This window comes from Geospiza fortis, unplaced genomic scaffold (assembly GCF_000277835.1).
Source record: "Geospiza fortis unplaced genomic scaffold, GeoFor_1.0 scaffold17, whole genome shotgun sequence".
NCBI lineage: Eukaryota > Metazoa > Chordata > Aves > Passeriformes > Thraupidae > Geospiza > Geospiza fortis.
The window spans coordinates 190,262-204,882 of record NW_005054438.1 but is presented as its reverse complement, the minus strand read 5'-3'; the positions used below and the strand labels follow the sequence as shown (position 1 = coordinate 204,882).

Genomic DNA, 14,621 nt, shown 5'->3' with positions numbered 1-14,621 from the left:
TAGTTGTGATTATGAAGACATGCTAACCAATCTGGGAATGTTTCCTATTCCTGAGTGAGGGGAGATTTTGAGCTGATCAGGGTCACTTTGTAAAATTGAGAGGGGGATGAAAAGAAGGAAAGCAAAGCCTTGGAAATAGAATATCCTGGTTTGAGTGTTTGAACTTTTCCTTCTGTTTTGGGGCTTTGAGAATAAGAATTTCATTATTCAATTGCAGTGATTTTTTACTGAAGGTTTTCTCTTTTATAATGCTTAAGTTGGGGGATAATATCAATCTGCAGCTACTTTGTTTTTCCTTCAAAAGCAATCCATTTTTATTGTTTCAGTAGTGCAGGAGCCTCTTATTGTATTGGTTCATTGTATTGCAGTCTGTACTGAACAGTTGTTTGCTTTATCAGCTTTGTGTGCAATTACGTCTTTTCCCCCCCCTTACACCAGGAAATTTGTGGTTACAAAAGACAATCTTGCTTACCTGTACCATGCTCCTGGGAAGAAGAGAGAATTTAATGCATTTGTTCTGGACAAAACCTACTATGGCCCATATGATGAAACAACTTGTATTGACTGGACTGATGATTCCAAGTGAGTTGTTAAACTGAAGCACTGTTTACCTGCACATGTTGATATTTCAATGCACGTTGCATTTCCTCTGAAGTATTGTACTAGCTTTAAAAATTTTGTCTTTAATTTAAAAATACAATTAGGCAGACCAGAAAGTATAAAAAATGGGAATCAAGAGTGGATTCTTACTTGAAAATGCATAATAATTCATAAAAGGAACATATCTTAGGAATGTGAGCAGGGTTGACCTTTTGAATGTGTTTTAGCCCCTTCTACCTCTGCTACAGTCACCAAGCACAGTTTACAACACTTGTTTGTAAAATTAAAGTGGTAATTGGTGGATTTGAGCTCAGAACATTCTCCACCCAAGGAAGAGTTTTGCAGTCCAGTGTTCTAATTTTCTTTTCTATTTTTCTTTTGCAGGTGCTTTGCAGTGGGGAGCAAGGATATGTCTACGTGGGTGTTTGGAGCAGAACGATGGGCAAACCTGATCTACTACTCTCTTGGAGGCCATAAGGATGTCATAGTTGCCTGCTTTTTTGAAGAGAACAGCCTAGATGTATGTAAAATCACACAACACACCTGAATTGTAATATTAAAATAGTGGAAACAGAACCTTCTCTGTGGGGGACTAGTTTGACAATATCTCAGAATTTAGAAAATACAGAAGTGTCTCTTGATTGCTCTGCCATAATTATGTGTTTGAATTTGCTCACCCAAAACATTATAGCTTTAAATGTGAAAAAATTGTTTAGTTTACCTGTAATGCTGACTGGTTATCAAGTTGCCTTTGGCCTTTGGAAAATTCTTCTGAGGGCAGGCAAATAATTCACCAGTTCTCAGGACAAGTAAAACTCCCAATTCAAAGCACCTTGGATTCTATCCTAAGAATAGAATGCACGCTTGCTGTCCCTTCTGCAGGTCCATATTCATATTTTTGCAGAGCACAGAGCATGGATATTGGACAATAATAATTTGTGTTTGTATTCTAGCTGTACACAATTAGCCAGGATGCAGCTCTGTGTGTGTGGCAGTGTGACACTGAGCTGGATGGTTTGAAGCCCATGCCCCCTAAAGATGCAGCAAAGGAAAAGAAGGCAGCAGAAGATGATGAAGAGCTGCTTGAAGAGCGCAAGGGTGAAGAAATTCATGGGAAAGCTGATCCAAGTGAAGAAGAGACTAGAAATAAAGTTAAATATTCACGTGTTGCAAAGTAAGTGGTTTTCAGTTATCAAAAATCAAAGTAGCGATGGGGATTTATTGTACTGGGCTTTTTTTTCATCTGTTATAACTTACTCAAAGCAGTATAAAACTGTCTAGGATTTAGAAATTTACTGCACATCCCATTTTAAATAGTTCTGGTAGAACTCCTGTCTGTCTTACCCTGATTATATGATGGGCACTACCTTTCACCTTCAGAATAACAAGTGTAATTTTAACAATATAAGAAATACTGGCTCGTGGTGTGCTGTTGTTTGGAACTCAGAAATTGTAAATGGGATCTTTACTACAGTACCCTCTCTAGGTCTTGAGGCTTTGGTTTCTTGCCTGAAAGGGTTGGTTGACTTCAGGAAATGACATAAAGGTGGCTCATCAGCCTCTTTGGTGAGTTGCTTGGAGATGCAGCTCTTACAACATCTGTTCTTCAGCATTCACCTTTTTTCTTGTTTCTTGGGTGCCAGGTATTTTTTCAATAAAGAGGGAGATTTTAATAACCTGACAGCTGCAGCCTATCACAAGAAAACACATCTTTTAGTCACTGGTTTTGCCTCTGGAGTCTTTCACCTCCACGAGCTTCCAGATTTCAATCTGATCCACTCCTTGAGGTGAGCCATGGGGTTGTCACTATATTTGGTTTGATTTTTGTGGGGGAAGGGAACAGGTTTTTTTGCTAGGGTTTCATGTTTGTTTGACTGAGAACACATCATGTTAAGCAGTGAAGGATGAATAAAAAAGAGCACAAAAATCTTAAAACATGATTGTAGTTTCTGGAAAGGCAGAATCATAAATTTATGTAATAAATACCATATAATTCCACTCCTTATTCTGGAAAAATGAGGTCTGAATAAGGAAACTTCTCAGGAGTTCCTGGTTGTTTGCTAGACTTCATTAACTCTGTCCATTTTAATATTTTCACTTTCTTTGTAGAAAATATTAGCTGGAAAGTTCTGCATATGTAAAATTATCTGTAAATTGTGTCTAAGTTGAGAAATCAAATCAGATTCTTTTCCATAACTGTAAACAATTTCCATGTACAAAAAAGCCCCTATTTTATTTTCTTAAACTTGGGGAGTTTTACTCTGTTGGCAAGTACATTTTTGGGTTGCAGGTACTCTGCCTTCATTCTGAATAAGGAATGTTTGATGGTTTGGAGTGGAACAAAGGAATGAACTTCGTGGTTTTTGATGTTACAGTGGTACAGAAGTTCAGTAAAACAATCAAACAACTTGCTTGAACAGCTTTAATAAATATTAGACTTGAAGTTTTATCACACAAGTTTGTTTATTGGTTAATTCTCTTACCTCAGTATTTCAGACCAAAGGATAGCTTCTATTTCTATCAACTGCACTGGTGACTGGATTGCCTTTGGATGTTCAGGTTTGTCAGATTTTTGTGGTCTGTATTAATGGGAAAAATAAGGAATGTGGTGGACATGAGGCCCAAATTCCTCTTGCTAGTTTGGACTCCAAATGTTAAATAATTGATAGTCTCATATCTGTGGAGTCTAGGTATAGTAAAGGAAATATCACAAATTAATCTCTCACAGAATTCTGATGATTCAGGAAAATATTTTACTGATACAGGAAAAAACACTTCTTATGTTTTATATATTTCCTATATTTTATATAGGAAGGCTTTTAACAGAGTTAGGGAGAGCCCAGGTCCCTTGTAGTTAATTTCTGCTTTTGCCACATGTTGCCCACAGCATTTTACTAACCTGCCTGGATGTTCCAGGATTCCCACCCTGTCCATAGTGGTTTGCACAAACCCCAAAATTTTCCTCTTATATGCAGCCCTGCTTTTCTTTCCAGCTCATTTATCAACTGGTTGATAGCATTGCTGTTGTACTATTGAAAACATTATTCCAACAGCTTGTGGAGGAAATTTTTGGGGAAATTGCCTTGAAGTTATAAAAGGAAAAAGCTCTTATTAGGACTGAAAGATGCAGAATTCAACCTATCTGCATTAACCTTTGGGGTTTTTTGGGGGTTTTTTTTGACATTGCTTGCCCCTGTGTGTTTTGTGGCTTGCATTTGCAGGGTCATTGTGTTGGTGGCTGTGGTTAATCCTGCTGTGCTTACAGGTCTGGGTCAGCTCCTGGTGTGGGAGTGGCAGAGCGAGTCCTACGTGCTGAAGCAGCAGGGCCATTTCAACAGCATGGTTTCCTTGGCATATTCTCCAGATGGACAGTACATAGTAACTGGAGGGGAGGATGGCAAAGTAAGTGAGGCAATATTGCTGGAATGTGAACTTTTAATAATGTACTAAGCAGCTTGACTTTCCATTTTATGTAGAAAGCTCTGTTACTGTAATTGGTACATATTTTTCTTACTATAAAGTCATAAATATTTTCTTCTCTCTTTCCTTTAATGTTTTGATTTTTCTCTCTAGAGTATATATATTTTGCTTTGTTACTACCTGTGGCTACAAATTGCATCACTTATGCTTTCTAGCAGGTGATTTTTAAATTATTACAGGTCCAGTCACCATAAATGCAAAAGTAACAAATTCATCAATGTTAATTTATTTATGGTCCCATAATATCTTGGGATGAATGAACTTCAGCCACCCAACTTCTTACCCTTTAAATAATTGTTTTTTGATATGAAGTTAATTTCAAATTATTTATGCAAGTGCAATTTTTTTGTTTAAATGTGCTATTCCAGAAGTTTGTTATTTAAAAGAAAAATTAACTTCTCATGGATGACTTGCATTGAAATGCTAGGCTGTGTGTACAGGTGCTTTTATTTTAAAAGGTGTTTTGCCACAATGTCTTGGCGTGTAAATGGGACAACAGTAGTAGCTGATGTCCTGTCAAATCTTTTAAATGGCAGAAAAAAATCTGCCACTTCATGGTTTCTGCCATTGAGGATGAAAATTGGCCAAAATTGAGAAGTCTCAAACTGCAGAAGACTAAATGCATAAATTTTTTGTTCAGGGAAAAAAACCCCAAAACAATTGAAATATCATCTCAGTTGTAACTTCTGTAATGACTTTAGAGTTGGTTTTGAATTTGACACCTGTCTTATTTGAAGCTTGGAAGCTCAAGATACTCACCAAGTGTTACTTTCCTTTTTTAACTTTGTTTCAACTTTGTTTGTGTCTGTCTCCACTTAGATTTTTATGTTGCAAATGTGTCTTAAGAGGTTTAATGATAATCTCTGGCCTCTTGAGTGCTATTACTGATAGTCTTTCATGCTGTTGCAGAGTTCTGTAATTAGGGTTTCTTTACTCTGCTGCTGTCTTACCCTTATTTTCTCTCTTTACTGATGATGGTGATTCTAAGAAGTCTTTTCTTGTCTGTCCTGCAGGTGAAAGTGTGGAACACTTCAAGCAGCTTTTGTTTTGTCACCTTTACAGAACATAACAGTGGTGTAACTGCTGTAACTTTCACTTCCACTGGTTATGTTGTCCTGAGTGCTTCCCTGGATGGAACAGTGCGTGCCTTTGATCTGCACAGGTGACTCTTTGCATGAAAGCTTTTGTGTCTCATTTAGTCCTCAGCTTTCACACTCACCCCAAAATACAGCAAATTGCTGATTGCTTGTTTGAAGTCTCATAAAGGTGAGCAGCACTGCCTTACTGGTTTTTGGTTCAGCCTTTGATTTAAATTTAGATAGTTATTAGGAATGCTCTTACTCCGTCCAATATCTGTGAAGAAAATTCTGGAAGAAGTTTCCTCAGAGAAGCTGGAAATCCAGGAAAATCATTGTCTGGCTTTACTCAAATGGGGAGATGGCACTTTCCATAGTATAATACAGCTGTGCACAGAACTGGGTGTGTAAACAAGCCCATGTTTCTAAAAAATGGACACATGCTATTTAATAGAAGAAAGCTCCTCAGAGTATTTTTGTCTCCTATTTCTGCAGAGTTTTTCATACTTCTTTTGGATCTTGCAATCATGCTGAGGCAACATATTTAATTTTATAAAAACAATATTTTTTCTGTACATAGCTTAGAAGTCTTTACAAAACAAATGAACTCCTTTTGTAAATAAACTTGTTAAACACACATTTAAATCTACATAAAATGTTCTCATAATTTCTTTTCACCTCCTCAACAGGTACCGGAATTTCCGTACCTTTACCTCTCCACGACCAAGTCAGTTCTCCTGTTTAGCTGTGGACTCCAGTGGTGAGATTGTGGCAGCTGGTTCCCAGGATTCCTTTGAAATATTCATCTGGTCAATGCAGAGTGGGAGGCTGCTGGATGTAAGGACCCAGAGTGTTGGGAGGGCTTGAATTTAACTTTGTGTGGAGTATGGTGATATTCAGCAACTTTGAGATTTATGTTCAAAAACTGGAGCTCCACTATGTTGCTCTCAGCATTTTTTAAGTTTTATTTATTGCATGGAGCTCACCCTGAATTTGTGTGGGAAATAGTTGTTAAAATTTTTGAGTAATGAGCTCTTTCTAGTGATGACCTAACACCAGTGTTGCTGAGCTAACACATGGGCAGGAGAATCTTTCCCTCCTTATTCAGAGATGTTCTTTTCCACATATTTTCTGCAGGTAATGAAGAAATTGTAGTTTTTGTATTAAGACTGATACAGATTTCATGAAGGGTTTTGCTGGAGCAGGGGAGGGGCATGATTTTTCAATTATTGTTTCAATTCTTAAGCATTCCTGTACATCTTGTACAAGTAGAAGAGCTCAGTGCTTCACATATTTAATTTGGCACAGCCATGGAATACAGATCACTTCAGTAACTCAGGATATACTTGACTGGATCTCCAGAGTTTTGAGTTTAGTTTCTTTCCTTGATATTTTTTTTGGAGAAGCAGAAACTCCCTGAAATGAAAATCTCTGTTACTCTTATTCTCAGTTTTTAATTTTTGTTTTTATTCTGAAGTTCTGTCAGCTGCAGGAGATACTAAATTTTCAGAGCAGTGACTTGGTTTTTCACAATTGGTCTGATTGTTTTGAAAGGAGGGAGGAAATTGGCACACTGCATCCCTAAAGTGTGTGCATAGGAGTGGTAGTAGATGCCTATATAGTGGTAGCACTTCAGGGAATTTTTTTAAAACTTGTGCAAATAAAAAGTTGAGAATCACTGGTGTGTATTGTGCCCTGTGTCCAAAAGTGATCTCAAATGTGTGTGGACAAGTCAGGCATGGTTTATTGGCTGTATCTGGAGTTTACTGAATGCAGACTACACAGATTTCAGTTTCTTACACCTAATTCCAGGTTATTTTTTTCTTCTCTTTTTAGGTCTTAGCAGGTCATGAGGGTCCCATCAGCAGCTTGTCCTTTAATCCAATGAAGTGTGTTCTAGCCAGTGCCTCTTGGGATAAGACTGTAAAATTATGGGATATGTTGGACAGCTGGAGAACTAAGGAGACATTCATAATAAACTCAGATGGTAATTTTTGTTCCATTTCTCATCTTTTATCAAATATAAAAATAATGTGTAAAATATGTTAATAAAAACAGAACAGTGCTTGGTTAACAGTGCAATAAATACTTTAATTCTAGCTTAGCGTTATAATTAACAACATATAATGTATGTCGTCCACAGGAAAAAGTACAGTCATACTTTTTACTCTTAAACTTTTTACTCTTTTACTCTTAATTTTTTTCTAATAGCTGAGGTAAGATCCTAGAAAAATTAGGGTATTTTTTTCGAAAAGCATCTGAGTACATTTTTAACTATTATGAAATTCTTTGCAGTTCTTGTTGTTGCCTTCCGTCCCGATGGCAAGGAGCTGGCAGTTGCTGCTTTGAACGGCCAGATAACATTTTGGGATCATGACAATGCAGTGCAGACTGGCTCCATTGAGGGCAGGCATGATCTGCAGATGGGGAGGAAGGAGCTGGATAAAATAACTGCCAAGCAGGCAGCCAAGGGCAAGTACGTCCAGGGGGCTGCAGTGACAAGAGGGTGCCATGCTGTGTTGTTTTTCCATTTGTTTTCTACATGAAGATTGCAGAGTGCATCTGCTGTTCAGATATTCCTGATTCTGATGCTGGATTTTAAAAGCCTGCCTGACATGTAGATGCCTCCCTTTTGTAGCTGGCTGTGTTCTCTCCCTGGTCAGCATCATTCTGAGCACGTGTTTTTTCTCATCTTTATTATGTTGGGTTGCCAACATAATATTGAGCTTCTCAGGCTAAGGTGTTAATTTGCTGTGGGTTAGGTTCTTAGTAGATATCTTTCTACAGAAATACTGGTGTACAACCATTAGTATGTAGAAACTATTACATTTTTTAAAGAAGGTAATTAAAGTATGGGGTTTATTACCTGTTATGCATTTGAAGTAATGTTTAAAAGTGAATTGAATTTGTGTGCTGTCAAAAAGTATCTTAGAGAAATGTTTTATTCTTCTCTTTTCCCCCTTTTTGTTCCATATTGCTTCCACTCAAAATAAATAAAAAAAATAAAACAAAACAAAAACTTTTTGGAAAAAAGTTTTAGAAAAAAGCAGTATTTTTTGCTGGTGAGCTCTCAACCATGTCTTTCAAACATGCCATGGCATTGGTTTTTCTCTAGCTCTTCTGGCTGTTTTTAGTGTCATGCATGATGTAGTTGAGAGCTCATTGACTGAGCTGTGACTCAGATTCAGAAGTATGGAAGTATTTCATAAAGCTGTTGGGAGTTCTAAATTGTCCGTGATTCATAGTAAAGCACCAAATGCTTTGTAGTAAATGTGTGTGTGAAGTACATACTTTGTGAATGAAGATGTGCACTTTTTCCATGGAGTGGTTATTTGCTGAGTCTTCACATTGTACTCGTGTCTTTTAGCTCAGATGTGAAAGTAAAATTAAACTGCTTTCTCTTTTTCTTTACCAGATCTTTTACAACTCTGTGCTACTCAGCAGATGGTCAATCTATTCTGGCAGGTGGATTGTCAAAATTTGTCTGTATATATAATGTCAAGGAACAGATTCTTATGAAAAAATTCGAAATTTCATGCAACCATTCTTTAGATGCAATGGAGGTATGTGAGCACAGGAGTCTTTTTTGAATTTCCTCACCCCCACAAGACTTTGGTTTTGATATAATATCTCATTAAGAGTGATTCATTAATGTTTTTTTTAAAGAATGGGTTTATTTTGGTGCAGGAGAGGGGGAAGGAAATATCCTCTTGGAACAGAATGAATTCCTGAAACTCTTTCCAGCTTTGTAGTGTGCTTGTGTTGAATGGGCAGAACTCTCAAGCATACTAAGTTAGTTGGCACTAGACTTAAAGTGGAAGTGAAAATTTAAATTACCAACATTTTGTACTAAGCTAACTTCTGGGTGTCAGTTTGTGTTAGCAGAGAAATTAAGGAATTTTTTTGTGGACACAGAACAGCATCACTGACCTTTATAAACTCTGTTTCTGAATATTGCCAAATGCCAAATTGAATTCCTTCAAAAGTGAAGTGAATGATGAAAAACGTGAGAAGGAAAAAAATTCCAGTAATCCTTTTCACCATCCCCTTACCAGGAAGAATGATTATTGTTCATGTCAGGCTGTATCTTACTGGGGTTCCAAGTATCCTTCTTTGTCAGCAGTGGTCTATGAGCTGGTGTAGCTCAACATCTGCCTTGAAAGAAAGTGAACAAGCAGAAACAGAATCCTGGAGGGGATGGATATTTAGAAAGGGGGACCAGAGAGGTTCCTAAAATCTCGCTTCCATTGTGAAGTCCCTAAAATCTCTTTTGCAGTGTTCTGGCCACACAGCCCTTGCATTAGCACAGAGGAGCAAACGTTCAGGGCAGAAAGAGTAGGGCTGCAGCTGAGGAAGCAAACTGCATCTCTAGAGTAGAACAAAGTTATAATAATGTGAAAGGACAGTCTAAACTGAGCTCTGCAGTTTGAGAAGAGATTCAGTGCAGTGAATGGAACTTGCATGTTTTTCAGGAGTACTTAGATCGGAGAAAAATGACTGAATTTGGCAGCATGGCTCTGATTGATGAAGGCGGTGGAGGTGATGAAGGTGTTGCCATCCCTCTTCCTGGAGTAAAAAGAGGTATGGCTTTGGATTTTCTCTCTTTGTTTCTGCTTTTATGTGCATCAGAACTTTTGACACAGGTAAGAAGGGTTTGACTTGTTTAGCTCAGTTTTAAGATCAGGACTACAAAATTTGGGCCCACCACTTAAGCTGTGATCTCTTGGACATGACCTGTGCCTTCCTTACCCAGTCTTTAATTCTGCCAGCTTTTACCATGCTGCACATTATTTAATGGTAACATCATAGTCAGAGTTGGTAACTAGACTGTGAACTTGTGATGAATCTGTTAAATCACTTCTAAATTTCTCTTTTAGGTGACATGAGCTACCGACACTTTAAACCAGAAATAAGGGTGACTTGTGTGCGATTTTGTCCTACAGGTTAGTACCAACAGTTAATTTAGGATTTTTTTTTTAATTCCATGTAAAACATGTGAAAGAATAGAGTACTGGAGGATTATCATTACTCTTCTGTTTCCATTCTGGAACACCCCTCTTTGTTGTTTATTATTATTATTTCTCTTCTAGGACGAAGCTGGGCAGCCACCACCACAGAGGGCCTCCTGCTCTATTCACTGGACTCTGGGCTAATTTTTGATCCTTTTGAGCTGGATATTGATGTCACACCCAGCAATATCCGAAAAACACTGAGTCAGAAGGAATACACTATGGCTATTGTCATGGCCTTCAAGCTGAATGAAAAGAAATTAATTCAGGAGGTGATAGAGGCTGTCCCTAGCAGTGAAGGTGAGTGGAACTGCCATGAAAGTGGGCTGAGCTGGCTGTAAACAGACATGTGTGAGCCATGAGTTGAGGTGTAAAGGCAGACTTTTTAGTGTTAATTTATGTTTTAATTTTACCCATCTACTTCATGCTCATTTAGTGACTTCTCAGCATGGAATTTGATCAGGCCTAGAGGTGCAGGCAGAGTTTTTGGATGTCATTTCTCGGAAGCAGCTGGTGTTGGAGGGGCACATCAAGTTTAACCTTGTTAGCACTGTGCCTGTGTGATGAAGACCATTAACCAGTAGCAAGGTTGTAATCAGCAGTTTGAGGAAAGTGATGAATCTTGTCTGTTGAGCACTTGTGGCACCACATCAGGAGTACTGTGCCTGGTTCTGGGACTGACAGCACAAGAAAAGACATTGATACTCCAGAACATCTGGTGGAGAGCTTGGAAAATGATTGGAAGGCCAGAGTACAACTGAGGAGAGGCTGTTGTAATTCACTGCTAACAGGATGATTGTGTGCCTATTTCTTAATCAAAAGCTGTTTTTGAGAGTGGGTTAAATATAATGAGGTCATTTAGTTATAGATGAGATTATTTTGGATGCTTCTAAATAGTGTTTCTTTGTGCTGTGCTGTTGCTAACAGCATTCAGACACTTCCTGTGGGGCAGGTGACTTTGCTGTCTTTTCAAGTATCAGTGCCTCTGATTGTTGTGCATAACTGGTTCCACTGAATACAGAAATTTGGGTGAGGTCAGAAGCAGCAACAATATAAGTCTGTTCCTTTAGAAAAGAGGAGAAAAGGGTGAAGTAAAAATTCTGAAGGAGAGCTGCTGGGGAGAGTACTCTGCTAGGAGGAAGAACTTGGAGAGGGAGGAGTTAATTTCTTGCTTTTAAATACAGTAGTGTTTGGAAGGTTCATTTGTCCCCTGAGAGGTTGTGGTACTGTACCCTGAAATACAGCACTAAATACCCACCACTTGCCAAAATGCTGCTTTTTTCTTCCCCCAATGCTTTCCTGTGGTCTCCTTCGTGTTATTCCAAATTGTAACCCAACTCTGTTGAATGTTTATGGGGTTTTATTTTCCTTTTTGCACAGTTGATGTTGTCTGCTCATCACTGCCAGACCTGTATGTGGAGAAGTTACTGGAGTTCCTGGCCTCTGCTTTTGAGACCTCTTGTCACTTGGAGTTCTATCTTATTTGGGCTCATAAGTTGCTTATGCTGCATGGACAGAAGCTGAAAACAAGGTGAGATCCCGTGAAAGTCAAAATGCTGACAAGGATATTAAAATTAAAAACCTGTCAGTTTAAGGCTTTTACTTAACATTACTGATATTCTAGATAATGCATGCACTACAATTAGAACACTTCAGTTTTACAAGCTCTGTATGGTAAAAGTTACAGTTTGGACTTGATCTTAAAGGTCTAAAAAGATTCTAAAAAGTGTGTGTGACAGAAGTGGAATATGTTACTGGATTTGTGAAGATACATTGCAGAAACATTTTTCAAATAAAACAGGTAAAACTGCTTGAATTGCTTAGACAATAACTGCACAATGATTTCAAGAGTGATAACAAGATTTGGCAGTTGTGTTTTTAAACATTTATGCATCTTAAATGTAACTGAAAGGTGATGTGCAGGTATTGATTGCAGTTTTACAGATCTAGCTTGTGACTGTAGCTGGTAGTACTCTGCCTTCCTACAGAGTACTTCAGAACTACACAGGCCTGGTCTGTGAATTATATTCAGCCCCCCCCAAATATGGAACTTTAGACTTCTAAAACCAGACAAATTTAGGTCTGTGAATTATATTCAGCCCCCCCCTAAATATGGAACTTTAGACTTCTAGGAATGAAACCAGGCAAATTTGCAAATTTAAAATGGGCTGAGAGGAAATCTGAGAAGGAGTCCTGCAATTTAAAAAACAGTGCATTGTGTAACTCTTCCCTTGCTTCAACATGGATATTAATGTTTTAGTTACTGAAATGACTGGAACAAAATCTCTCCTTTTGTTCCTGCTAAAGTAGAAGAGGACAATTTAAAACAAACTCCCCATTGTTTAGAAAATCTTGTAGTATCTGAAAGGTACTGTCATTGCTGCAGCAAGCAGAATTTGCTCTTCAAGATGCAGCTGGACATTGGAAAAAATATTTCTCACAATATATTACTTGTATTGAGTGTAATCATTGTGGGCAGAGTCAAAAGCAGAGAGTTTTTGTTTCTTTAGGATTATCTTAAAAAGTTGGCATTGAAGTTGTATGCTTGTTAGAATCTTGAGAGTATAGAAAAGTTCTATTTCCATATGTACACATGAACTGCACTGCAAATTGCATGTTTTCTCCATCCAAGGTCAGTGAAGCTGCTCCCTGTGATTCAGTTCCTCCAGAAGAGCATCCAGCGTCACTTTGAAGATGTTTCAAAACTGTATGTATTGTTACACTTGAAAGTCCAAATCAAAAACCTGGAGTGATTGGGGGGATGACAGTGTACTGGTAAAGCTTTTGAGACAGCCTTCTTTTAGAGTTGTTTTTATTTTAGAAGGGAAAAAAACGTTTTCCTATTTATTTTTACAGCTGTGAATGGAACATTTACAACATCAAATACGCCTTGGCCATTTCCCAGCAGCGGGGCATGAAACGTGCAGCAGAGGAAACACCAGGAGATGAAGAGGAATTGGATTCTGACAGTGATTATCTTATGCAAGAAGCTCATAAGGATAATTTGAGTTCCTAATTACTCCTTGTGAGAGGGAGAAAACCTCAGACAGTATTTTATGCAGTGGTATTCACTGAGAATGAGTGGCCCTCATAGTGGCATCAGTTCCTAACAGTGTGATGGAGTTCCCTGGGAAGTAGTGATGGAAATGTAGGATATGCCATGGATGGCACTTGGCCTATTTCCTGTACCATTTGGCTGTAAACTTGACAGCACTGATTTCTTGATTAACTGATTTATTTTTATTTTTTTTAATAATTCTGATTTCAAGTAATCAGAATTTGATTACTTGAAATTACATAAGAAAACAAAAAACTGTTCTTAGGGAAATTAGAAGTACGACTGGAAGAAGTTTATTCTTTATTAAAAATGCCTTACACATTAAGTATTGTGAATTTTATAGTGCAGGCTTATCCTAGACTGAGTCTGAATTTTAAAAAGGGTAGAAAAAAATTCTTAATTGGAAATGGTACTGGTCTCAACTTGTTTTAAATGTTGTTTTATTTGGATTTAATATGTACATATTTGTGGAACACTCTTTTCTTAGTTCTGTAACTTCCAAACCTGATGAGATTTCAATAATGAGGAGAAATGAGGACCCATAGCAGCAGCTATTGGAGAAAATTTATGGGGCTTTAGAGCTTGTGTCAAGGTTTGCTTGACAGCCTTGAGATACTGTAGTGAAAATTTGTTTGGACATTACCAACTCACTAATGTAACTTAAACTGTAAGAGGATGTGTTACAAATGTCATGGCTTGTTGGATTTTTTTGAGATTTTTTTTGACATTTTTTCTTTTTTTGATGAAACCTCTTTTGTGTCTTTTTTAAAATGTTTATTAACACATTAAAACCTGAAACTTTTGATTCCCTCTGTTTTTGTGAATTGATGGGAGAACTGACTAGTCACAGTGGGGACCTGAATACAAAGAATTGGGTTTGTCCTTGTAATACTTTCAAGCCACATGCTGTAAAGGGCTTTTAATGAAGATACTACAAATATTACCAATGATCCAGAATTGATTTTCTCAGCGTATTCTGCTCTTCTGGATTTGTTTTATGGGGCTTTAAATATTAAAGGTAACTGCAATGAGGTCTTCCCTCAGTCCAGGCTGAACAGACCAAGTGCTCTCCACACAGCTTCTCCTTAAGGCCTTCACCATCTTCACTGCCCTCCTCTGGACACTCTCTGATAGTTTAATACCTTTCTTTTCAACCTTTCATTCCCCGTTCTGTCCGTATATCCAGGATTGTCCCATCCCAGGAGCAGAATCTAGCACTTTTCCAATGTTCATACAGATGGTGATTGCCCATCTCTCTGATTTAGCAAGGTCTCTCTGCAGGCCCTCCGAGCCCTCAAGGGACCCAACAACTCCTCCCAGCTTTGTACCGTCTGCCAACTTGTTCATTTTTCCCCTGTAACATCCTCACCGTTATCTTTTCACCCTCAGTTCCCTTCC

The 14,621-nt window shown here is 38.0% G+C and overlaps 1 protein-coding gene across 1 annotated transcript in view; it reads left to right on the top strand.

Annotated features, from left to right (window-relative positions):
• Window positions 1–13,431, top strand: part of PWP2 (PWP2 small subunit processome component) — a gene marked incomplete at its 5' end in the record, with an annotated part of 15,019 nt that extends 1,588 nt beyond the window's left edge. Inside the window, 17 exons of the mRNA XM_031062142.1 lie at window positions 432–582; window positions 985–1,120; window positions 1,554–1,774; window positions 2,244–2,387; window positions 3,089–3,159; window positions 3,866–4,002; window positions 5,094–5,242; window positions 5,846–5,993; window positions 6,993–7,143; window positions 7,452–7,632; window positions 8,572–8,719; window positions 9,629–9,737; window positions 10,034–10,099; window positions 10,247–10,465; window positions 11,546–11,696; window positions 12,798–12,872; window positions 13,022–13,431. Coding sequence (XP_030918002.1) covers window positions 432–582; window positions 985–1,120; window positions 1,554–1,774; window positions 2,244–2,387; window positions 3,089–3,159; window positions 3,866–4,002; window positions 5,094–5,242; window positions 5,846–5,993; window positions 6,993–7,143; window positions 7,452–7,632; window positions 8,572–8,719; window positions 9,629–9,737; window positions 10,034–10,099; window positions 10,247–10,465; window positions 11,546–11,696; window positions 12,798–12,872; window positions 13,022–13,181 — 2,417 coding nt within the window. The remainder of the gene's footprint in view (window positions 1–431; window positions 583–984; window positions 1,121–1,553; window positions 1,775–2,243; window positions 2,388–3,088; window positions 3,160–3,865; window positions 4,003–5,093; window positions 5,243–5,845; window positions 5,994–6,992; window positions 7,144–7,451; window positions 7,633–8,571; window positions 8,720–9,628; window positions 9,738–10,033; window positions 10,100–10,246; window positions 10,466–11,545; window positions 11,697–12,797; window positions 12,873–13,021) is intronic.
• Window positions 13,432–14,621: the final 1,190 nt, after the last annotated feature.